This window comes from Triplophysa dalaica, chromosome 16, assembly GCF_015846415.1.
Source record: "Triplophysa dalaica isolate WHDGS20190420 chromosome 16, ASM1584641v1, whole genome shotgun sequence".
Classification (NCBI taxonomy): Eukaryota; Metazoa; Chordata; class Actinopteri; order Cypriniformes; family Nemacheilidae; genus Triplophysa; species Triplophysa dalaica.
The window spans coordinates 1149550-1174466 of NC_079557.1; the positions used below are offsets into that span (position 1 = coordinate 1149550).

At 39.6% G+C, this 24917-nt stretch overlaps 1 protein-coding gene across 1 annotated transcript; it reads left to right on the forward strand.

Annotated features, from left to right (window-relative positions):
- Positions 1–95: 95 nt before the first annotated feature.
- Positions 96–24643, forward strand: snx25 (sorting nexin 25). The gene is made up of 19 exons (XM_056769493.1): positions 96–1709; positions 2711–2795; positions 10173–10389; positions 10648–10820; positions 10945–11131; positions 14098–14168; positions 15481–15671; positions 16352–16483; positions 17053–17328; positions 18005–18169; positions 18439–18570; positions 19265–19405; positions 19490–19603; positions 19709–19870; positions 19953–20070; positions 21248–21314; positions 21614–21795; positions 22027–22127; positions 24153–24643. Exons 1-19 carry the CDS (start codon positions 1407–1409, stop codon positions 24216–24218), a joined length of 2883 nt encoding a protein of 960 aa, XP_056625471.1. The 5' UTR covers positions 96–1406; the 3' UTR covers positions 24219–24643.
- Positions 24644–24917: the final 274 nt, after the last annotated feature.

A 24917-nucleotide genomic window follows, 5' to 3' on the forward strand; every position in this document is an offset into this window, starting at 1 on the left:
CCGCCCCCTGCTGGTCTGGCTTTGCACCTGTTTGACTTCTTCTACGCGTCTACTTTATCTGTAATGATGTTAATGTCATGAACTGGGTCTTTAAATATATCCTTATTAAACCATTCATTTAAATAAACTATTTGGTTTTGTGGATGTTGGTATCTGCAGACACAGAGATTATTTTAATAGGTGAAGTCAAACATGTCTGACCACAGGATGGCGCAAAAAGTTATTAGAGAAAAGTAGCCCGTGAAAAGATTTATGTCTTCCATTCATGTTGTTTTCTGAAAATGCGAGTGAATTGTTGCAAATACAAACACTGAAAAGTACGTAAACGCAAATTATCATTTAAAATATCTTGTTGACCCGCGTTGTATTCACTAATCTTCGATAACAATCGCTGTCAAAGCGGCAGAATCAAACAAGCACACAAACTCTACTCTGTATAAACAACTCTAGATATATAAACCTCAACACATTCCACACGAGGACATTTCGCTGTCAGACGGACCCGCCGGCTGTATCATTTGTGGCCTAAGGGCGCTCCGTACCCGCTTTCTACACATCCTAGTACGGCGAAGGCTTACCTCATGAATATTAATACGATAATGCTGACGTTTCCCCCCTAGAGCCGCTCACGTGACTAATTAATATTCGCACGACGGACCTTTAGCGAACGCTCATTCGCCAGCCGCCTACCGCCCACACACCGACGTCAGCCTTTCATCCAATCACCGACACCTATCAAGATACCCGATTTAATATTGATTAGCTGCGATCTCGCCATAGTAGCATTGACATTATTCTCGTCCAGAGAAAACAGCAGAAGACTCGAGCGGAGGCGAGCGGGCTTGTCAGCGCGACGGATTTCAAATAAGTTTAATATCTCGCAACATTTCGGATCATCCGCGAGTTACGGTGTTTAATAATCGCGCTGTTTTCCACGCGAGGCAAGGAAAGTTGAAGTAATCGGACGATGTCTATATCGCCTATGGACGGGAACGCTGCCAGTCTTCTTTGTATTTATTGATACGGACGCGCCGACATCGGAGTTGTTTTTTTATATATTACCTGCGTCCTTTAAGTGCAGCCGTACGCGCTTGATGCGTTTGCCGGAGGATTCGAATTAGCAGCCCGTTAAGCTGCCCAACAGCCGACCAGGTTACCGATCATCTCTGTTGCTCAGGTTATGAATCCGTCTCGTGTGTAACACACAACAGTGCAGCGCAACATCGTTACCCGCCAAAGTGCGAACGTCGGATTGTACGTTTCGTTACAGATGCTCTCGTCTCGCGCACACTCGCGTGCGTATTTTGTGCTCCGGGTCTGATCTGATGTGCACATTGTGATGAGTGAAGTGTGGGCTTCGCGGTCTGATGCGCATGTGAGGACATGTCATTTCCAGCTGTCACGTCATGCCTCCTCCTGATGGCCGAAGCGGCAGAAGCAGGCGGTCGGATGCCCTCATGCCCAGCGCCCTGTACCCGTCTCTGGTCGTGGGCGTCGCGGCGGCGGTGCTCGCCCTGCAGCTCGGCTCTGGAGGACTCACGCTCACCTCGTTTTTCCTCAAACTCTTTCTTTATGTGACCTTTGCGCTCTTCTGCTTCCTGCTGGGCATCTTCGGGCTGCTGGTGAAGAAAAGTCCGCCGAAAATCAGCAGGTTCGACACGACCAAAAGACAGTCAGGCCGGCTGCTGGAGTTATTCGACAAGTTAATGGTGAGAAATAATCTTGTGTAAAGTGACCCGACAGTCAGCATCTCTTCTGAACGTGTGCAATGTGTCTCACATGAGCTTTGACAGATACAGAAGGGTTATTTGAAATACATATATGTATATACACATATAATATATATATACACGAAGGGTTCAGTTCCAAAACGAGATATCTCCTTAAAAAATATCAAAATTCATGTTTTCTTATTGTGCACTCCAATTAATATCAATCAAACTATAGTTGGTTTCTTTTGATTTAAGCCATTATAATTCAAAAACATAGCTTACACAATAAAACATAATAAAAACACGATTACATAATAAAAAACACATTTTATAGTTATCTCATTTTGGAACCAATCTCTTCATATATATTGCACTTCGAAATGGTGAATAGATCGATCCATCTGTAGCTTGGGTTTGATCATTTTAGCTCCATCACTGCATTAAACGACATTCTTACTAGGCATTTTGGTCTTGTTTTTAGTTAAAAATATCTTTAACTTCTTAAATCAATATACAGTTACTTGACAAGAAAAATGTCCTAAGATATTAAGTCTTGTTTTATGAAAAATAACATAAAGATTAAGTTAGTTTATGGTAAAAACAAGCCAAAGATTCTGCCAATGAGGTGAGGAAAAGAAACTTGAATGTAGTTTGACGTTTTTCTCGAATTCCTAGTTCAAGTTTATTTTTCTCACCCAACTGGAAGATTTTTTGGCTTGTTTATACCATAAACTTACTTACTTCTTATATTTTTTTCTACTTAAAAAGACTAAACATCTTGGGTCACTTTTTATGTCAAGAAAGTGCAGCTTGATTTAAGAATGTTTAGATATTTGTACTAAAAAACAAGACAAAAACACTTTGTAAGAATGTTTTTGCAGTGATTTATAATTATTTGCATTGTGACATACATTTTTATGGCCATTGGGTTCCTTAAAAACTCATTGCAGTAATGTTTCTTGAGGTTCCTGTTCTCTCTCTCTCTCTGTCATGTCTAGGGTCGGTTCTGTGTGCCTCTGCTGGATTCGGCTCAGACCCGGAGAGTTGTGGTGTCTCTGAATGTGGATAAAGCTGTTAAAGAAGGTGAGATCCATGGACATCCACAGTCTTTCAACGCTTTGGTTTTCTCCGTGTTTGTTGTGAATGATGCACATGTTTGCTGGTGACATCAGTGCGTAAACAGGAAGTGGTTATGTGTTCAGATTGGCACTCTGTGAGATTAGATGCCGTGACTCACAACTAGTCGTGGTTTGATCGGTGATGCGACTGAAATCCCTGCGTTGGATCATTAGAACAGAAAATTATTCGTTACAGGCAGCAAGAACATCTCATAGATTCAACATCTGTAGCTGATCTCTGAACAGACAAGAAAATAAATGTGATGAATTTCATGTTGAAATCTTCCAGTCATGACAATCAGGGTAATGGACATTGAGCAGTGAGGGAGAGAGAGAGAGAAAGAGAGAGATGGAGAGAGAGTAAAGAAAGAAAGAAAGAGAGAGAGAAAAGAGAGGAGAGAGAGAGAGAGATGGAGAGAGAGTAAAGAAAGAAAGAGAGAGAGAGAAAAGAGAGGAGAGAGAGGAGAGAGAGAGTGAGAGAGAGGGTGAGAAAGGGAGAGGGAGAGAGAGAGTGAGAGAGAGAGTGAGAGAGAGAGAGAGAGTAAGAGAGAGAGAGTGAGAGAGTGAAAAGAGAGTAAAGAGAGAGAGAAAGAAAATAGAGAGAGAGAGAAGAGAGAGTAAAGAAAGAGAGAGAGAAAAGAGAGGAGAGAGAGAGTGAGAGAGAGACAGAGAGAGAGAGAGAGAGAGAGAGAGAGAGCTGTTCAAGCAGGCGGTCCAATCTGTTGCAGTGTTAAAGACACACTGAAGTGTTTTGTCTTTCTTTCTGATGAAATCGTCTGCTGTCGTCCTCCATTTAAAACTAAAAGATGAAAACTGTTTGATTTTGAAATAAATCTATAGTTTTTATTTTTAGCACAGACATGTAATCTGTTTGTTTGTCACACAATCCTTTTTTTGAACAGACACATTAATAAACTGTCTGCACACTATTGTTTTTAAGGAAACAAATTCTCAAAGCATCATTGGTTGCACTCTTCGTGTTTTCCTCATACTTGACTGAATATTCTGAGTATCTGTTTCAAGGAAGTGTCCATGTCAAAATTCATCTCACTTATTTAAATAATGTTCTTTTAGACAAATATTTGACTCCGGACTGAAGATTTTATCATCAGTTACTCGTCTGTCTTGCCAAACCCACATGACTTTCTGTCTTCTGTGAAACTCCAAATAAGAAGGATAAATCATAAGGACTTGTGGACCATTTTGCTTCTTTCTTGTCTGTTTTTGCACCTTGAAATTTATGCTGACAATGTGTGATCTTTCTTATGTTCCTCTTTTCGTTGAAGAAGAAAGTGATGTGGTTTTGGTGAGGGTGAGGAAAGGTTTGTTTACCATCTGCTGTAAGTCCAGCCCTCCTGATATTTCTCATCTGACAGTCGTGAGATCTTTTGAAAATCTCAATACTTTAGATTCCAGGAGCAAGGATTAGAGACATGGATCAGAAAGTGTCACATTTTTAAGTGTCTAATTATGGCTGCACGATTAATCGTATTTTAATCATAATAACAATTAATTTTTCCCACAGTTTATTGAGTATAACCGTTGTGATATTAATGTTTTAAAAGCAAGCAGAAAGCTCCTCAAGGTCAGAAAATCATCACTGATGGACTAAAAGCTTGTATCTCTTAAACTTCCACTTTACAGAAAAAAAACCTGTACATTTCGACACCGTATTTGTACTATTTTAATCTCTTTTTTGCTGAACCCACAGACAAACATGACATGTTTCCTTCCGAAGGTCACAAAATGTTTAAAAGTGTATAGATGATAGCGTACTGAAATACGGTGTTGAAGAAGTTTAATGGCAGCAATTTAAAACACATATTAATCTGCTGTAGCGTGTAATAAACATGCTATAGTGAAATTAAAGTCAAATGTTCTGAACTGATAGATTAATCGTGATTAAAATTTTGAGCAAAATAATCGTGATTATAATTTTCCCATAGTCGTTCAGCTCTAGTCTAAATATGTTTTGTGGTTGTTGAATGTCATGGAAAAGAAAACAGGAACTGATGCTTTTCTTTTGTGCTGAGCTATTCTAAACTCATCATCTGTCTCTCACTCGACCTCAGACGTGTTTAGTATGTTTGTGTCGTTCTTCTCATTGAAACTGTTGGCCGGTCACTGTAAAGGCCATTGAACATTGAGTCCGAAACTCGCGCAAGTTAAAAAATAAATATGACCTCACGTTGTGTCCATCACAATTACAGGATTCGGACTGGGTTCGATTTGCTGCGTTTTTCGCATCCGTAGCAAGCATTTTAAAAGGTGTTTTGACAATCCAGTGACACCGTACAAACCAGCGGCAAATACGGAAAAACTCATACGAAAATTTTGGATTGTACATGCAAACCCTTTAGGAAGTGATTTCATCATAATGGAGACACATAATACACACGCACTTACACATACACACACAATACATACACACACATTAGACATGCACGCACACACACAATACGCATGCATGCATGCACACAATACACACACACAGAATAAATGCACACACGCACACATACACACAATACACACGCACTTACACATACACACAGACATGCACACAACAAACACACACACAATAAACATGCATGCACACACACACAATACGCACGCATGCATGCACACAATACACACACACACACACACACAGAATAAATACACACACAATACACACACATTAAACACACACAATATGCATGCACACAATACGCAGGCATGCATGCACACACAATACACACACACTTACACATACGCACACAATATTCACGCACACAATACGCATGCATGCATGCACACACACAATTAACACACACACAATACACATGGATGCACACACTCAATACACACACACACACACACATTAAACACACACAATTTGCACGCACACAATACACATGCATGCATGCAGACAATACACACACACATAATATATAAACACAAAATACACACGCACACAACAGAACACACGGAAACTAACAAACACAATACAGTATCTTTCAGTATCTGTACAGTACTTTTCATCAGCGAGATTAGATTACACAACCGCTGTGCAGTGAGCTGACAAACTTCATCATCCTGAAGCAGTTTGTCGTGAAGCTTTCTGAAGGAACAGAACTGTAAAATCATCTTTCAGCTAGATTGCATTCAAACTGGCTTCTATTGGCTGTTTCTGGTCACGTGATGTGAAATGGCTGCATGACTGCTAATAACATGATCATGTAAGAGAAGTTCAGAGTCATGAACAGGATATTCTGTGTGTGATTATAATAATGAGCTCGGCTCGCTCGTGACGGTTTGATCCTCTTAGTGTTTGGTACACTAGAGACCCTGTTACCAACATAGACACAGATGAGCCATACTGGTCCCAGTAACAGAGGCTCATTCATACACACCACATGTGTCACACACCGTGATGCCGGATTGGATTGTGCGATGGTTATGCTGATTGTTGCAGAATCGATCAGAACCGACCTCAGATTTCCATCTCATCCGCACCAGCAATGCACCTGAACCATTAGCCGCTTAAGCACATTACTGACCCGGGATCAGGTTTTACAGACAGACTAAATCACTTTTACATGACTCGCATAGATCAGTCTGATGAGCCGAACTGACTCCACACACGGTAGAGAAAGAATGACGTGAGCAGATCAGGGATACTTGTCTACTTTGTGTAGTATGTACTCTATAGTGCTTCATAATTCATTTGGATTGTCGATTGAGACTAAATTTGCAGATTTTTACTTCATGGTTTTCATGATAACAACATTGTCATAATGTCTATTTAAGTGTCTTTTTAGTGAACAAATAAAGTAATCATCAAGTTTGTGTTTTCTGCTTTTTTGGCCGACGTTAAAGTTTGATGGCGGAGTTTAGAGAAGAGAGATTGTAACCATTGAGCAAAACTCTCATATTATCTACTATATTCTTATGTTTGTAAAATTAACACATTATGGATAGTTGTGTTTATTTATACAACATCATATTACATAATTTGCATACTGTGCATTATGCACTATATAATATATAATGTCATGTATAAAGTAGAATAATATGAATTCAGTTTTACTCATGGTTCTTGGCCATCATTATTATTAGTGTTAAGGCCAAACGTTAACTTTTTTCGCACATAGCACTGGAGCTACAGAGGTTTAAGGTTTTGTAGAACAGGCCAAACAGTTGTAGGACAAGTATAAAACATGTGTTGTCTTTATCCGGGGAAAGGTCATAAACGGCGTAAGCAAAACCCACTCGAAAACTCTGATTTCGCGCCGCATGTAAATGCCTTTACCGGTGTCATGAGGTATCAAGTCCCCCCCTGGAATTCGGTCCCCTTTAGGACCCGACTGGTACAAAAATTCACATTTTTGTAAATGTTCGGTAAGTGCTAGTGCTAGCTTTTTTCAAGCGCTAGCTAACCACGTAGTTCTATGCTATGCTAAGCTTGCATATTGTGTAAAACAATAAGAACGAGATTTGTTTGATTTCACTACCTATAGCCTCATATACATACTAGCATAGCAAGCACTTCAAGTAAAATACATTAATGGTAATTTTAGCAAAGTTCTAGTGACATGTATCGCAATGTAATTTTGTAAGAACTGGAATCTAGGCGCTAGAATAGTACACAAATAGATGTTCTTTCAACAAAACGAGCCAACACAATCAATCGGGGTCCTAAAGGGGACCGAATTCGAGGGGGGACTCAAAACCTCATGACATTGGTTTTCTCTAAGTTTTGTTTATGTGGGCATGTCTAAAAAACGCAAAAGTCCCAAACGGAAGCAATAGTAAAATAACGTATAAAAGTCGTTCTCGAATCATGGAGTTGATGTAGAAACTCATTGAGTGCGTTTACATGCACAACATAAACAGATATCTAAAAAAAATCAGCTTATAACAGAAACCTGTCTTCATTTATTAAGATGTATAGTAATAAACCGGCTATGCATAAAACCGCGTTTGCATGGAAGTTTGAGGCTTGCAGGTTTTTCGAGTGTAGTGACGTCATCGTCGATAGTCTATTAAGTCATTGAAAATGCAGCGGGAAAACGGTCAGATGCTGTAATTTTATATTTCTTCTCATGTCCGCAGAACCAGCATATGGTAAAATAGTTCTTAATTTTGACTTTTCTACATTGACTGCATGATTCCAGAGCCGACTTTTATGCGATATTTCACTCTTTTTACTATTGGGCTGTCAGACATGCGGACATAAATAAAACTGAGAGAAAGTAAAGGCGTTTACATGAGTAATTGGCAAAAACGACCTCTGCCGATTGGGTTTTGCTTGCGCCGTTTATGAGCCTAAAAGAAAACCATTTTACTTGTTTACATGACCTTACATGTTGTCAGATTATTAAACATAATCGGAGTTGTTACAAACAGAATGGATACAAGAGGCCCATATCATCTTTAATTGACCTATATTTGTTTATTTTTACGTTCTGTGTATTTCATTTTTTTACTATACATCAGTGGTATATTTGTCCACATAAATTACTGTTGTGTACTATAGTGTTATTTGCCATAGCTAACCGTACTTACTACAGTATACTAGTGTTTAGTACAGTTTATCAATTTAATGCAAGGGACTACAATTTCCTTTAGCAAATCCTACAGGAAATTTTCGTCTGTCAAGTCGTCGGGACTTTTATTTTGACGGGTCTTCTGGAAGACGCTTGAGTTTTAGTTTGTTTGACGATACCTGCATTTAAACATTGAAATGCTCAAAAATACTCTGGAGAGACGCAGACAAATCCTCGAGCATCATTTTATTTCAAGATACTTGTCCGGTCGGGCAGAAAAATTCTCTCTCGCCTGCCCAAACAAAACATCCACCCGTCCCAAACAAGCGTTCACATCGAGCCCCGTTGAAAATCTGGTTTGCGATCAGTGTTCAGGAGAACGCCGAGTGAGATTATTTCTGGTGTTTCAGTGGTTTATGAAGAAAAACCGAAGCTGACGCTCAGCTGGGGGAAGTCAGCACTTTTTATGAGGTCACAGAGGCTATAAATAGACGTGATTCACAGTCTGGAGGAGAAATGCCTGTGAGCAGAGATTTGGGAAGCTGATGCAGGACGTCTGTGTGACTGCAGGAATCAGACTGATGCTGTGATGATGTGAAGTGTGTTTGTCTGGCATCACAATCATGCCATCTGTCACCTGGAGGCGTGTGTGTGTTGTTTGTAATGTATCTGGACATTGATGGGTTTTATGGGCCGTAATGTCAGTTTGAGGTCTCCATCTGTGTGACAGCGGTTAATGTCGCTCATTAGCTTTACACACTAATAACAGATGCTCATATGTGAGGATCAATCTAGTCAACATCAGCGGTGCTGCACGATCACGCGTCAAATAATCCATCACGGTTATTTTGCTCAACATTTTAATCACGATTAATAAAGACGATTTTTTTTCTGTCATTTCAGAACTTTGAACTTGAATTTCACTTCAGCGTGTTTATTATGCCATTACTTTACAGCCAATGAATATGTTATAATCTGCTGCCAGCAGATTTCTTTCAAAACACGCACTCCATCACATAAAAAATGAACAGTTTGTGACCTTCGGAATGAAACCTTTCAACTACGTTTTTTTTTTCTTCTTCTTTTTTGTTTATAAAGCATTGGTCACCCTTCATGTTTGTCTCTGGGTTTTGTCAAAAAGTATAAAAATATTAGAAATGCAGTGAAAAAACATGTCCTTGCTTATTTCCTGTGAAATGGTAGGTTGAAAAATGGTTATTATGATTAAAATACAATTAACCGTTCAGCTCTAAACATTCTGTGAAATATGTTGTTTTGTGATGTTGATATATTCAGTTATTATTGTTTTGATTTTAGTTTTATTCAGTTTTATTAATATTTTAAATTAGCTTTTATTTGAGCTTTTTCATTTCCGTGTTAATTTTAGTTAAAGTTTTAGCAATTTTGGTGTATGCTTTTGTCATTTAATAATGTATTGGTTTGTTTTTAATGTTGGTACATTAGATTAATACATTTTTATTTGCATTTTATTTTATTTTTGGTTTATTATAATAATTGTGCGGCTTTAAACTTATTTCAGTTTATTTTTGAGGCAACGTTTCAATTTTTCCTTGAGTAATTTTTTGGTCAATATTTGATTTGATTTCAATGAACAGGAAAGTTTTAATATCCGTAAACCAAAATCACCTTGCTACACAACTAAATACACATCCTTCATCATGATTGGTGTGATTTTGCTCAGTCACGTGTGGATTGTGGGGTTGCCAGACCTCCGTATGATGATGTATTTCTGGTTCGGAGGAATGAAGTCTCTCTCTTTCTCTCTCTCTCTCTATCTCTCTTTGTCTCTTCAGTGTTTGACTACAGCTACAGGGACTACATTCTGTCGTGGTACGTCCCCTTGAGTCGAGATGAGGGCCAGCTGTATCAGATGTTGTCCGAGGACGTCTGGGAAATGACCAAACAGCTGCGAATGCGTCTGTCTGAGGTGGACGTTGTGAATTTAGTCTGTAACGACACGGTCAAGTCCCTCCACACACACTTCTGTGACCTCAAAGCCGCTAACACCAGGTGAGACACACGTTTGTTAGCGACCCAAGAGCAGGTTCCTCACTCCATTTTAAATGGATATAAAAATATAATATGCCCAGATTTCAACTCTCCACTGATTTCTTGAGGTGCATGCTGGGATGTTTTTGAAGCCATGATGTCATCTTTTACAAAGAACATTCATTTATAATTGAAATTCTTCCTACACGTCATCCTTTCCCTTTTTGCAATATTTTTCTCTTCATACATCATGATTCATCTTTCTCTGTGTTTCTGCAGACTAGAGGAGGTGCCGAGACCATTTCCGCTTCATCCCTGTCTGCGCAGTCCTGACGAAGAGCTGCGTTTTCTGCGCAGCTGCGCTCGTCTGCTCATGCTGCGCCTGCTGCCTGTGCGGGACGCCCATTCTCGCAGTCTGCGACTTCTGCTGGTCGAAGTTGTTGCCACTAAAGGTGACACGGAAGTTCTCAGTACAGCTTAATACTTTGTGGTGGCTTGTGAATTGGTGGAAAAATATTTCCCTCATTTGTGTTTTTGATTAAGTAAAAAGAGCATGTTCTCTGTGTGTGTGTTCAGTGTTGAAGCCGTTGGTGGACGCGTTGAGTGATCCCGACTACATTAACCGAATGCTGCTGGCTCAGTTAGAACACAGGGAGCAGTTGAACGAGCATCATAAGAAAGCGTACACGTACGCGCCGTCCTACGAGGAGTTCATCAAACTCATCAGCAGCAGCTCTGACGTGCAGTTTCTCAAACAGCTCAGGTACAAACATCCTTCTGGATCTATAATCACTTCCTGCCCGCTGGACTTGACAGTCATATAAATAGCTTATTGATTCATGTAATAGTGCGTACGAGTGTGTGTGCGTGTGTGTGTGTGTGCGCACATGAGTGCGAGCGAGTGTACGTGCGTGCGAGTCTGCATGTGTGTGTGTGTGTTTGTGTAAGAGAGTGCGTGCGAGAGTCCGTGCGTGAGTGTGTGTGACTGTAGTTGTGTGTGAGAGTGTGTGAGTGTTTGTGGGTTTGTGAGCAGGTGCGTGCAAGTGCGTGCTTGCGAGTGTGTGTGCATGCTCAACTATGTGCAAATGTGTGTGTAAGTGAGTGGTGTGTATGTGTGTTTGTGTGTACGCAAAGGAAAGCGAGAGTGCGTGAGTTTGTGAGTGGGTGCGTATTTGTGCTTGCGAGTGTGTGTGCATGCGTGTGTATGTGTAAAAGCGAGTGTGTGCGAGAGTGTGTGTGATTGTGTACGAGTGTGTGTGGATGTACTAGTGTGTGTGAGTGCGTGCGTTTGAATGTGTGTTAGTGTGAGTAAGCCAGTGCGTGTGAGGGTATGTGAATGTGTACGAGTGCAGGTGCGTGCGTACGATTGTGTCTTTGTTCATGTGCGAGTGTGTTGGTGTGTGTGTTTACGTGTGAGTGTGTGTGTGTGTGTTTGAAAGCAGGAGTTAGTGGATGACTCACTCGAGCATCTCGCCTCATCCCAACCAATTTATCTCCGGACAGAAATAGTTTCACTGAAAGCCATTTCTCTTTCAGCCTGTCAGGAGATTTAACAGGTGAACTGAAGTCTACACTGTCATTAATTCAGATGTTGTTGTTGTTGTTGTCCGCGGGTCGGAGAGGGAATTTGTCATTTGAGGTTTGATGTGGATGTATATTATGTGTGACTCATGAGACGGTGGCATTTCAACTCTCAGACAAAGTTTCCAGCTGTATTGATCACGGATAGAAAGGATGGAGACGGATCAGCCGGCGTCTGACTGGAGAGTTCTGACCCCAATTTGCAATGAAATAAAGGAAGAACAATCGCTTAGAGGAGAAATCTGTCTTCCTCTCGTCGCTCTGGGATGAAAGAGAAAACACTCGTGCAAATGTTAAAAGACGCGTTCTCAGTATTTGTCCTTTAAGCTTTTCTGAGGAACACATGAAACAAACAGCAGAAGGAAAATCTGCTCATGATAAGAAAGCTTTGTACAAATCTTTATAGCTGAAACTAAAATTGATCACTTTAACAGCAGACAGAATCTGGTTATCTCTCGGTTTTACTATTCTGACCTCTTTGTTTCCATGACAACGGTAAGCGTCGTGGGCTTTGTGTTTAGTTCTGAATCTGATGTCCACCAAGAGTTAAACAGTCTTTGTTTGATGGCTGAATAAAAGAGAGAGAGAGATAGAGCAGGAAAAGGCCGTGCATTGTGTGGAGGAAAATGAGCATCCGTCTCATTTCACACCAGGAGACGTGAGGTCGGGTGATGAGACTGTTGCTAGGCGACGCATGTAAACACACTGCGTGGAGACGGCGATGAGATGAGAGGAGAAACGCTTGGGTTTTGTCTCATTATTTTGAAGAGGGAGATGATTTCTAAATAAAGATTTATGCCGGTTGAGTTGGAATGAAGACTGCGGATGAGACCTCTGACAACGAACATTCATTTGTTTTCTTCACAAACATGTTTACGTGTTCCAGTCCTGCTTCATGTCGATTTTGAAGGATTTCCTTCATATAGACATTACACACCAGACATTTTTCACTCTCAACCTCACTTACAAGGTTCTCAAATGATTAAGTTTGAACGTTCATGCAGTAATTCTGCCGTTCCTCCGTCTGGCTCCGTTTCATTGAGAACAGAAAGTGTGTCGTGATTATTCAGCGTTTCATTATATCACTGGATCCGTTTCATTCATTTACTGAGATTTTTGTTCCTCTGAGAAATTCCTCCATGAGAAAGGACTCCATGAGGACTGTGAATCTGATCTGTGAGTTTCTAAATGAGCGTTCATACCAGATGTGACTTGTACGAATAAATTCCACTGTTAACGCGTATTTGGACGCTAGAAGATTTTCAGTTTAAATGCGAATTCGATTCCAGTCTCTATATCTCAAATAGAGTAAAGAGAGTTTTTTACAACTTACCAGATTGTCTGACCTCCTCACTCTTTCTTCCGAGCAAGATCCTTTTCATTCCCATTTCGAATAAAAGTAAGAAGATGTATCGTACAGCTCCGGGTATCCACATACAGCGACGATGATTTTGTCCTCCATTGTTGTTTCGGATTCTGCCTCCGCTCGCTACGTCGTAAACACGTCACTACTAGAGCAAGTACCTGATGGTTAACGTGCCGCGAATATTCACCAAAGTTCAGATTTTTCACCTCGCAGGAATCACACGTTACGTGCGTCAAACGGCAGAAACGCTCAATTCGTGCTGCGTCATTAGTGCGAATCACTCGAATCTGCCGGATGTCTATCGCGTCTTTGCATTGACTTACTCGCACTTGACGCTTCATTCACGTCTGGTAGGAACGCACCATGAAACAAACTTCAGTTTGACAATTTAAAGTAGTTCATAAGAAACAAAAATGGGAACGCAATTTCTCTAAAAAAATTCACTTTCCTGTAGCTCATTGGTCAGAGGGTGGTGCTAGCAACACCAAGGTCATGGGTTCGATCTCAGGGATTGCACACATACTCAGATATAATGTTTACTAAAATGCAATGTAAGTCGCTTTGGATAAAAACGTCTGCCAAATGCATGTATGTAATGTTAAAAACAAACATTAAATCAACAAATCATCTTAAATATGACGTAGTGGAGGGTGTTTGAACCTGAAGGTGGATGAGGAAGTCAACTTGAATCCTCTGTGGGATGATCCGGGTGAAATCTCTTCTGCATCTTTTTCTGGGATTTTCTCAGTCGTGACTCTGATGTTTGTTTGTTTTGTCTGCAGGTATCAGATAGTTGTGGAGATCATTCAGGCCACGACCATCAGCAGTATTCCACAGTTAAAGAGACAGAAAGGTAAGAAGACGTCACTTCATATCAGCGCTGGTGATGTATTATCACTGTGAGGACACTCTCGTCTCTATATTGAATATTATGTTGAAACACTTCCGAGTTGAATTTGTAAAGCTTGTTTTGTCGTCACAGTGTTGTTATTTGTTTTCGGGGAATAACTTGTGACACAAGCTGGGAGAGATAGCTGATGATGTTTCTCTCCATGTGTGACTGCCAGCTCCTTTGATGACATCAATAATTCAACAAATACTAAAATGTGTAATATTAAAGTGAAATGAAAAGTTCTTCATTATTATAAATTAATATTTGTGCCGATTGTTTGTTGTATGTTTAAAAAAGAAATATACCGGTGATCTTTTCAAACCTCGTTTTCACATGAATGAGTTTGAAAAGTGTTCATTGACCTGCTGATGTTTCTGGATCAGTGAACAAAATTATGAATCGGCTTTTATCTCCTGAAGTCTGGAATTACATTTGAATCGTTCACGTTACATCTCATTTATTCGTTTGGCAAACTTTCATCCAAAGCGACTTGCAAGTAGGAGAGCATATCAGCCTTTTATCACAGTACCGTTAGTTTACTAGGAGTATTAAAGCTGGAGTAAGCAAAGGAAAGAAATATTTTATAGACAGACAGACCGTCAGACATTAAAGGGACAGTTCACCCAAAAATGAAAGTTCAGTCATGAATGATTCACTCTCTAGTTGTTCCAGACCTGTATAAATGTCTTTGTTTGATTGAACACAGAGAAAGATATTTGGAAGAATGCTTATAACCAGACAGATCTCGACCCCCATTGACTCCCATAGTAGGAAAAATGACAATGGCGATCAAAAGTGCCCCAGAACTGTTTGCTGTCCTACATTCTTCAAAATATCTTCTTTTGTGTTCAACATCAATTTTGGGAGTCTGTCAAGAACTGTTATACAGTTATAAGCATTCTTCCAAACATCATTTATACTAGGACTGTGCAATATTGAGGAAAAATACAATTGCATGCTAAATAATGCGATATGCAATACAATATTTATTTTATTTTATTATTTACTTTTTAAATTGTATTAAAATATAGTAAAAAATGTATACACTTATTTATTATTTATACTAATTTATACACATTTGGAACAGCTTGAATGTGAGGAAATGTTGACAGAATATTTATTTTTGGGTGAAGTGTCCCTTTAATGTTGTGTATAAACGGTGTGTTCAGACTCACTTTCCTGTCAAGCATGTTTGAGAGTTTGTGTGAATATCATCTGACATCACAATGCCAAATCTTTCCTCAGATGTTTTTCTCTCTCTCTCTGTCTTTAGACAGTAAAGGTAAAGAGGCGGCCGCGCTGAAAGCAGACCTGTTGCGTGCCAGAAACATGAAGCGTTATATAAACCAGCTGACGGTGGCTAAGAAACAGTGTGAGAAACGCATTCGACTCCTCGGGGGTCCAAACTACGAGCAGCAGGAGGACGGAGCTCAGGATGATGGGGACGGTCCACAGAGCCAACGGGTACAAACAACACTCACAGGGATCATTTCTGACACTTAACATGAAGAGATTTTATATGAGCGTGTGTTAAATTGGAGCTCTATCTCTCTTTCTGGTTGTGATGTAATGACCTCTCAGTCGGTCGGGTGACCTGCAGTAGCTTTAGGTTGTTGAGATTCACACAGACGGCTCTGTCTGTGAGGTTTACAGCGTGTCGGGTTGTTATAGGACACATCTCCCACTCATTCACCAGACACAGAACAAAACCTCACGCTTCATTAAAGAGTCAGATGATGAGATTCAGTGTTCCTTCACCAATCCACTCGGACCGCTTCTAGACACTGAGAGAAGGAAGCCGTTCATTCAGAGGTCATGAATTTGACAGAAGCAAGGAACTAAATAAATCATTATTTAATCAAATTATTATGTTTGAAGTGAAACTGCAATCATGAGCTGTATATTTATGTTATATATATTTACATGTGAAGTCAAATGATGTGGAGGTGACAAATGATACCCGACAGCTCATATTATAAATCATTACTGTGAAATAACTGTTGAGAATTGGAGCCAGAAGACCAAAGTTGATTGTATTTTATATCAGAAATGGCTTCAAATTCTCACCGGGTTAGTGATCTGGTCTGTCTGGATATGAACAGTGTGTGTTTGTGTCGTTGTGATGTGTTTGTGTTCTCTCACAGATACTTCAGTTTGAAGAGATCATGTCAAACTCAGTGTACCGTGAACACTTCCGTGTTTATATGGAGCGTGTGGATAAGCGAGCTCTCATAAGCTTCTGGGAGCTGGTGGAGATGCTGAAGAACGCCAACAAGGTGAGAAACCAACTTCACCTGAAACCATTAGAAGAAAATCTCCACAATAAAACCACACCATCTGACGGTTTACACAACACCACTTACAACAAAAACACAACACTTTTGTCTTGTCATGACAAAAGTTTTTTAAAATGATATCAACCCTGTGTAAACTACAAAAATGCACATTTGTGAAATAATGGGGTCATGTGCGAGTACCTGACAATTTGACATCAAAGTAACATCACCAACTACTGACGTTTGTGGAAGCAAATATGGTTCTTCTTTGGCATCACTGTGAAGAACATGTAAAGCACCTTTAATTTGAATTTTAACTTTTAATTTAGCGATGAACAAAGAAGCATTCAGTCAAGGAACCAAAAAGAACCCATTTTATAATCTGAAATGTTGTCACAATGAACCTTTGGTGAAACGGAAAGGTTCTTCAGATGTTAAAGGTTCTTTATGGAACCCTGAAGCAGAGTGTCTACTTGACCGTTGACCGTCGTCTACTCTTCAAGTCTAAAATTTTGTTAAAAATGTTTTTAAGATCTTGAATCTTGACGGGATCTTCTCATGTTGTGTAGAATGAAGTGGCACAGCTGGTGGGAGAGATCTATCAGAACTTCTTTGTGGAGAGCAGAGAGATCCCGGTGGAGAAAGCTCTGTATAAAGAGATCCAGCAGACGCTGGTGGGAAACAAGGGTACAGACGTGTTCCTCAGGATCCAGGGAGACGTTTACGAGACCATGAAAGAGAGATATTACCCATCATTCCTGGTGAGCGACCTGTACGAGAAACTGATAAAACGAGAGGAGCAGAGGAGCAGCTCACAGTCCAGCAGTGAAGAGAGAGACGAGTCCGTGAGTTTATCAAAGTCTCTCTCTCTCATTCTCCTTCTCTTTTTTCATAGTCAAGGTACTTTATTGTCAGGATTTACAATAAAATATTAAACATAAAGAAGAAACACATTTTAAAAATAGCCCATGTGGCTTGGTACATATCACAAGAATATACAGTTATATTAACTCAATAAAATATTTTAAAATCATTTTACTGTATTTTTTCAGTGGACATAAAAACATCTTTCAAAAAGTGAACTTCTCTAAAATCTACATATTTGATTTAAGATTATTGAAAAGATTCTTAATATTTTTGGTGAATTCTAATAGAAATAATTTGATTATAATGGCTGTTATTATTATAAATTCCACAAGCTTTGTATGTTGTGTGCTCACAATTTAAAGGGACAGTTCACCTATAATTGGAATCAATGAAATGATCAAATGTTTTGACAATCACAATTCACTTAATGTGTTTTTGTCTTCATTTCATCCCTGCTTCTCAAACACATCTACAACTAATAGAATTGGGTGTGTTAGATTTAAAGTGTACGTGCAGATAATCAAACATTGACAATAGTCAATAGGCGAATGGTAAAATAACAAAATAAACGAATGACCAAGTGTTGTTTATTGTAGCCTAAACGATGAAGTGTAATGTATACGCATGACCCGTGTGTATGTGTGTCACGTGTAGGGTCCGGTGACGGAGGGGGGTGATGTGGTTCTGGATGAAGGCAGTAAAGGTATCAATAAACAGGCCAGTTATGCCGCCAGTAAACTCCAGCAGCTGTACGAGAGACTGGAGTACAAACGTCAGGCCCTCGGCTCCATTCAGAACGCCCCACGACCCGATAAGAAGGTGCAGTGTCTGTGTTTGACATCTTTTCAGTTCGTTGAAATATCAGTGTCACCAATGACCAGTAGCCATTTTGAGATCTGTGAAGGGTTTGATTTCCAGGAAACACGGATACTTTCTATTTGTAATGTACTGTGAGTCACTTTGGATAATAGCGTCTGCTAAATGTATAAATGTGTGTGGTTGGATTGCGTCCATTAGAGCAGGGATTGATTTCTCTGAGAGTCTTCTCGTGTTGTAGTTCTGAGAGTCACGTGCAGATCTGTGTTCAGATCGTGACGCTGCTGAAGGATGAAATCGGAGCGATGGAGAAGGAACACGGTGATCTTCAGCTTCACATCTCGCGCACAGACTGCTGGTGTGAGAACTTGGGCTCGTGGAGAGCAGTAATCCACGGCACAGAGGTCCGTTTCCTTCATTCTGCACTGACCACCATCCACATTTCACCTGAATATTGAGATATGCTGATATGTAGTGAAAAGGTCTTTTGTTTTGTTTGTGAAAGATTAAATTTCAAACTGCATTTTCCAATATATCGTAAGGACTACTTCTGTCTGGCTTCCAGAAAAATAGATTTCTTGCGCGTTTCACTGAAATAATGAAATGTGGAAATGATGAGGAAGAAACGATTCTCGTGTTATATTCTTCATGGATTTTGTTCATGTAATATTGTCAGTGTAAGTGAGCGTTCACACCAGACGTGACTTGCGCGAATAAATTGCGGAATAAACATTTTCAGTTTACTCGCTTCATTCTCGTGTGAAATTCACTTCACAACAGATGCAAATTCGATTCCAGTCTCGTGTATATATACTCTATATACATATATAGCTCAAATTGAGTAAAGAGCTTTTTTACAATATACCAGATTGTCCGACCTCCTCACTCACTTTCTATCAGACGTAAAGTGAGTCAAACGCTGGGAATGCTCTATGCAAATCGCGCCGCAGGACGTCTATCGTGTCTTTGCATTGAATTAACATGTAAATCACTCTCACTTAACGCTTCATTCGTGTCTGGTGTGAACGCAGCCTCAGGCTCATCTTGTCTGAATGTCTCTCTGTGTGTGTATTATAGTCTGATGTGTGTGTGTTTCAGGTTTCTGAAGAGAACGGAGAGCAGATGGCGTGTTACTCCGTGTCCGTGAGTCTTTCAGAAAGATATGATTCTCAGAGTACCTGCTGGAGCGTCGTCCGGAAGCTCAGCGAGTTTCAGGCTCTGCACAGGAAGTTGACAGAGGTAGGGCTGATGTGTGTGTCTGGATGCGTCAGGTGTGTGTTCTTCGTTCAGACGGGAGTGACGCTTCTCTCTTTTATTCCGCAGTGTTTTCCATCACTGAAGAAAGTGCAGCTTCCCTCACTCAGCAAACTGCCGTTTAAATCCGTCGACCAGAAATTCCTGGACAAATCCAAAACTCAGCTCAACACGTTTTTACAGGTGACTTCCTGAGTCTGGCGCTATGCTGCACCTATCATGTGTGATTTCTGTTTTCCGGACGGTGATTTAGAGATGACGTGTTTTATTTGCGTATGTCTGCCACAGAAAGTGTTGACGGATGAGCGCATGTGTCAGAGCGAAGCTCTCTATGCCTTTCTGAGCCCGTCTCCAGAACATCTGAAGGTCATCGACATCCAGAAGAAATCCTCCTTCTCTCTGGCCTCATTCCTGGAGAAACTGCCGGGAGATTTCTTCTCACATCAAGAGGTACACACACATGTTTCACACACATTTCAGGACACTGTTGGTCAGACTGTGGATTTGAGGAGGATGGTTGTGTGTGTGTCAGGATGAAGCAGACGATGACAGTGATCTGTCTGATTACGGCGATGAGACGGATGGAAAGAAAGATGCTCTGGCTGAACCCTGTTTCATGCTGATCGGAGAAATCTTTGAGCTCCGGGGCAGTGAGTACACCACACTTGTGTGTTTGTGATGTATGTCTGGGGTCCTGGGGAACCTTGTTTTGTGACTTTTTTTGCCCTCATGAACAAAACGGATTATAAATCAAAGTAAATTATGTTTATATGAAAATGTAAAAATGTAGAAAGGTTTGTGTGCTGGTTTGGTTTAGGCATAGGGTGTGTGTTTGTGTGTGTGTGCATGCGTGTGTTTGTGTGTGTGTGCTAGCACATGCACACACCTACGCAGACACACTCAAACACACACACAGGCGTGCACACACTCAAATAAACACGCGCGTGTGTGCACGCCTGTTTGTGTGTTTGAGTGTGTGTGCGTAAATATTAGCGTGTGTGTGCGTAGGTGTGTGCATGTGCTAGTAAGCACGTGTGTGAGTATGTTTGACTACACAAATCTGTTTGTGGGTACGTGCGTGTGTCTGAGTGTGTGTGCATGCGCATGTGTGAGTTTGTGTGTCCGTGTGTGTATATATGCATGTGTGTGTCTGTGTGTTTGAATCTGTGTGTGTGTGTGTGTGTGTGTGTGTTTTTATGTGTGTTTGATAGTGTGTGTGTGAGTGTGTTTGAGGGTGCGCATGTTTGTTTGAGTGTGTGTTTGATAGTGTGTGTGTGTTTGAGTGTTTGTGTGGGTTTGCATGGGTTTTCATGTGTGTTCGAGTGTGTGTGCGAGTGTGTGTGCGTGTGTATGTATGTGTGTGTGATTGTGTGTTTAAGTGTGTGGGTGTGTTTGACCGGCGTGTGTGTGTTTTCCGTGCACATGAGAATCTGCTGTTTTTCTCACCCCATAACTGATCTGGTTCATAATAATGTCTGTGGGTGTAAAGACTAAATCACATGTGTGAGTGATGTGTTAATCAGTTTGTCACAGGATGTTTTATCTGTGTGTCTGATATAACATGACACTGAACACTACACAGCGCTTTAAACTTCTTCACATTTGAATCTGGTTCAGATCTACAGAAAGTGCAAATTAAATCTAACTAAAGAAGTTCAGTGAATAGTGCTGTTGGTTTGAGAGAGAACGGATGGATAACAAAACAAATCATTTAATTCACTCCAAATAAACTGTGTGAACGGACAGGGCTCTGTGGCTACAGGTCTGTTTCTTTTGTTTTTTAATATGTTTTTGCTCTGTTTATTTCTTGTGTTTCTCTCTGTGTAGTGTTCAAATGGGTGAGGAAAACGCTGATAGCACTTGTTCAAGTCACATTTGGAAGGACCATCAATAAGTAAGAATTACTGCCTGAATAAATAAGCATCCCCTCCAGACATCAAGAGTTTATTAGCAAAAATGTTTAGATTTTATTGTGTTGCCGTGTTTTTATTGTGTTTTGCTGTGGTAGTTAGCTTGGCTTTTTTAAATGTTTTTTATTATTTAATCAAAACAGCCCAACTGCAGCTGGATTGATTTGATTTTGAATCTGTGCAGTGGTATGAATAAGTAAAGCTCTTCAATGTTGTGTTTGGATTTGTGTGTTGCTAGTGTTCAGTATGTTGATTAAACAGATGTTAATCTCTCTCTGTGCAGGCAGATCAGAGACACGGTCAACTGGATTTTCAACGAGCAGATGTTGGTTTACTATATTAACATTTTCCGTGACACGTTTTGGCCCGACGGAAAACTGGCACCTCATAACAAAAGCCGCTCTGAGAGCGAACGCAGGGAAACCAAGGAGAGGGCACAACAGAAACTTCTGGATAATATTCCAGGTGACGGAGCAACGTTGGTTTTGGTATTATGGGAGTATAAAAATAAATGTTCAAACATAAAATATCACCCTTAAAATTGAGCACAGATTCACAGACATGTATTGATTTTATATAAGAAACCATTCTTCACAGTAATATTTCACACGGGTCCTTGTTTCATTATTTTTCATTTATTTAAATAAAAGTGTTTTGTGCTTGATATGTCCTGATAGTGTTACTGTTGTTGTGTAGATGTTCTTCAGAATCTGGTGGGTCAGCAGAACGCCAGATACGGCATCATCAAGATCTTCAACGCTCTTCAGGAGGCCAGAGCCAACAAACATCTGCTCTACGTGAGGCTCACCTGAACTTCAGCTCTTATTTCTCTGAAAATAAACCTCACGTCCTTCTCAAACTAAGATTTCATTGTGCAGAGAATATAGCTTATTTCCAAAAAGACACAACTACAAATGTTCAAAAATCATGTTTTTTTATTGTGCATTCCAATGAATATCAATCAATCTAACGTTGGTTTGGTTTGATTTAAGCCGTAATAACAAAAAACAGCAAACTAACACAATAAAAACATGATTTTCTTATTAAATTTCTCATTGAGGAACGATTGTAATAGAAACAAGGGTGATAGGTTTCCTGTTTAAAAAGGCATGAATAATGCGTGTTGTGTTTGTCCACCGTGACCTTTGACCCCTGTGGTCTGTAGATTCCAGACATTCTCTTTGTCTGCTGATTTCTGTGGAAAAGCGCTTATGACACGGACTCCAAGTGAACGTTAAAGTACTGCAAATAGCTCCTGAAGCTGGGAGAATTTTATTCCCATCAGCGAAGTTGTGTAATATAGAAATAATGTATTAATATGACAAAATATACACAGTATATAGTCTGGTAAAGCTCTATATGTGTTATTAATGTTTATTCCCAGTGTAACGAATTGTCTTCACATTTGTGTGATGATCTCTAGTTTTCTTCAAAGCATTTGGTCGAGATGTAGTTTAATAATAATTTGAGCTGTCAAACAATTAATCGCATCCAGAACAAAAGCATTTTTTACATAATATATATACTGTGCATAATAATTTTGTATTTATAAATACAAACACATGTATACATATTTAGGATAATATTTATTTATATTTACCAATATTTGAAATTATAAATAAACGTTTATACTAGGGCTGTCAACGTTAACGCGTTAACGCATAAAATAATTTTTTCAGATTAACGCGTTTAAAATAATAAACGGAGCATCTGTTTGTTGTGTCATCCTTTTTCTAGGTTACATTATATAATCACGCTCTTATTCGTGTATAGGCTTTTAAACCACTTATGCCCGATATCAGTGAATCTCTGTCAGATAGCGCATCAGTATTAAGTTCTCTTTCGTGCTTAAATTGATAAAACCAAACAAGACTATGTCAGAAAGCCTAGCATTTTCGTAAGCACAGACTTCAATGTATTAAATTAAACCTTAAATGAATGCAAAGAGTTGTGAAGATGGGAGTGCCATTGAATCTGCGTAGAACGGCAGCTCTTAAAGGGCCGGCGTTCTTAAACCTGCTCCTGTGATTCCTGTCACTAATGTTCATCAAAGAACGAAAGAAAAGTGGAATTCAATTTGTCTGTAGCTTTAATGAAAATTCTTCTGTATTTTATTTACAATTTTAGCATTAAAGACTGTATTTGAGTATGAGAACTTCTATTCAATTTGTGTATATTTCCTACCTGTTAGACATGATAGCTCTCAATTATACTTTTGAATGGCTATAATTAACGATAATAATCAATTTTATAGAGACATCCTTAACAGTCCTGATATCAGAATGTTGGCTTTCATTCATAAAATGATGCTGTTAAAGAAATATGTTGCTTTTACGTTAATTTGAAGATTAAATGTGAAATTATTCGATTGTTAATTATATATTTAAAACATTTGTGTTATGTGCGATTAATCGTGATTAATCACTGAAAAAATGTGTGATTAATCAGATTAATTTTTTAATCGATTGACAGCACTGGTTTATACATATGATTTTTCTTAAATATATGCATGTATGGGTATGTGTTAATAAATACAAAATTATTGTTTACAGTACACATATTATGTAAACACAAACATTTATTCTGGATGCGATTAATCACGATTAATCGTTTGACAGCCCTAATTATAATAAACTGTAGCGCCCTCCGATGGAGAAGATTAAGACCAAAGACATGATAACCACTGTATTGCAGAGGGAATACAATCCCAGAATGCACTTCAATGAGCTTGCAAAAAAAGATGATTTATCATTACAAATGTAATGTATGTTATGTCGAATCAAAAATAGTTGTGGATTCACCGCCGTGTTTCTGTCGTTCAGGTGTTGTTGGAGATGCTTCTGAAAGAACTTTATCCTGAGCTGAAGCTGGAGGCCGGGTTGACCTGACCATGTGATGACATCACCACCTCTCCTTCACATCTCTCTTCTCTCTAACGGAGGATTCTGTCTTTTGATTTCTCAAACACTTGATTGTGTAGTGCTGGATCTCACATGAATGTGTTTTTGTTGATGTGTTTTTCTCTGGTGAGGTGGGATGAACATGACGCGTCACTGCCATCTGCCGTCTTCTTCTCTCTCTTTATGATCTCTTTCTTTAGAGAGGAGCGTGTGCTTTATAATGTGAACAACAGAGCTCGGTGAACTCTTCACGTATTATTGTGATCACTATGAAGGCTTTTAATCGTGCAATATGTCATGTACAGTTATCGTGAAGGTTTCGTTTGTGATGTTATTATTATTATAGATTTTTATTTTTACCAACAATAGATTAGAGCATTTATAAGCAATAAATGACAAAAGACGATCCGTAACCTGTCGTGTCGTGTCTTCAATGTGGCAAACACTTTTGACTCCACATGTAATGAATGAAAATTGGTTTTGATTTGAGGTCAACACACCTTGCACTTCAAATGACCGTAAAAACACTTTTCTATCATTTTTTTTGCTTTCAAACGGCTGGATGCTCTTCCAGTATTTTTGTGGTGTTCATGGAATTGTGGGATTTTCATTGACAACCTGTCATACAGAACATCCATATGCAACGTCTGTGGATCTACCCGACAGCCTGCCAGATCTTCACAATCC

Excerpts from the sequence above, each read along its gene's own strand:
- snx25 (XM_056769493.1), top strand. The coding sequence starts at position 1,407 with ATGCCTCCTCCTGATGGCCGAAGCGGCAGAAGCAGGCGGTCGGATGCC. Across the intron at positions 14,169-15,480 it reads ACAGTTAAAGAGACAGAAAG|ACAGTAAAGGTAAAGAGGCG; the intron begins GTAAGAAGACGT and ends CTCTGTCTTTAG. Across the intron at positions 19,406-19,489 it reads TGCACAGGAAGTTGACAGAG|TGTTTTCCATCACTGAAGAA; the intron begins GTAGGGCTGATG and ends TTTATTCCGCAG.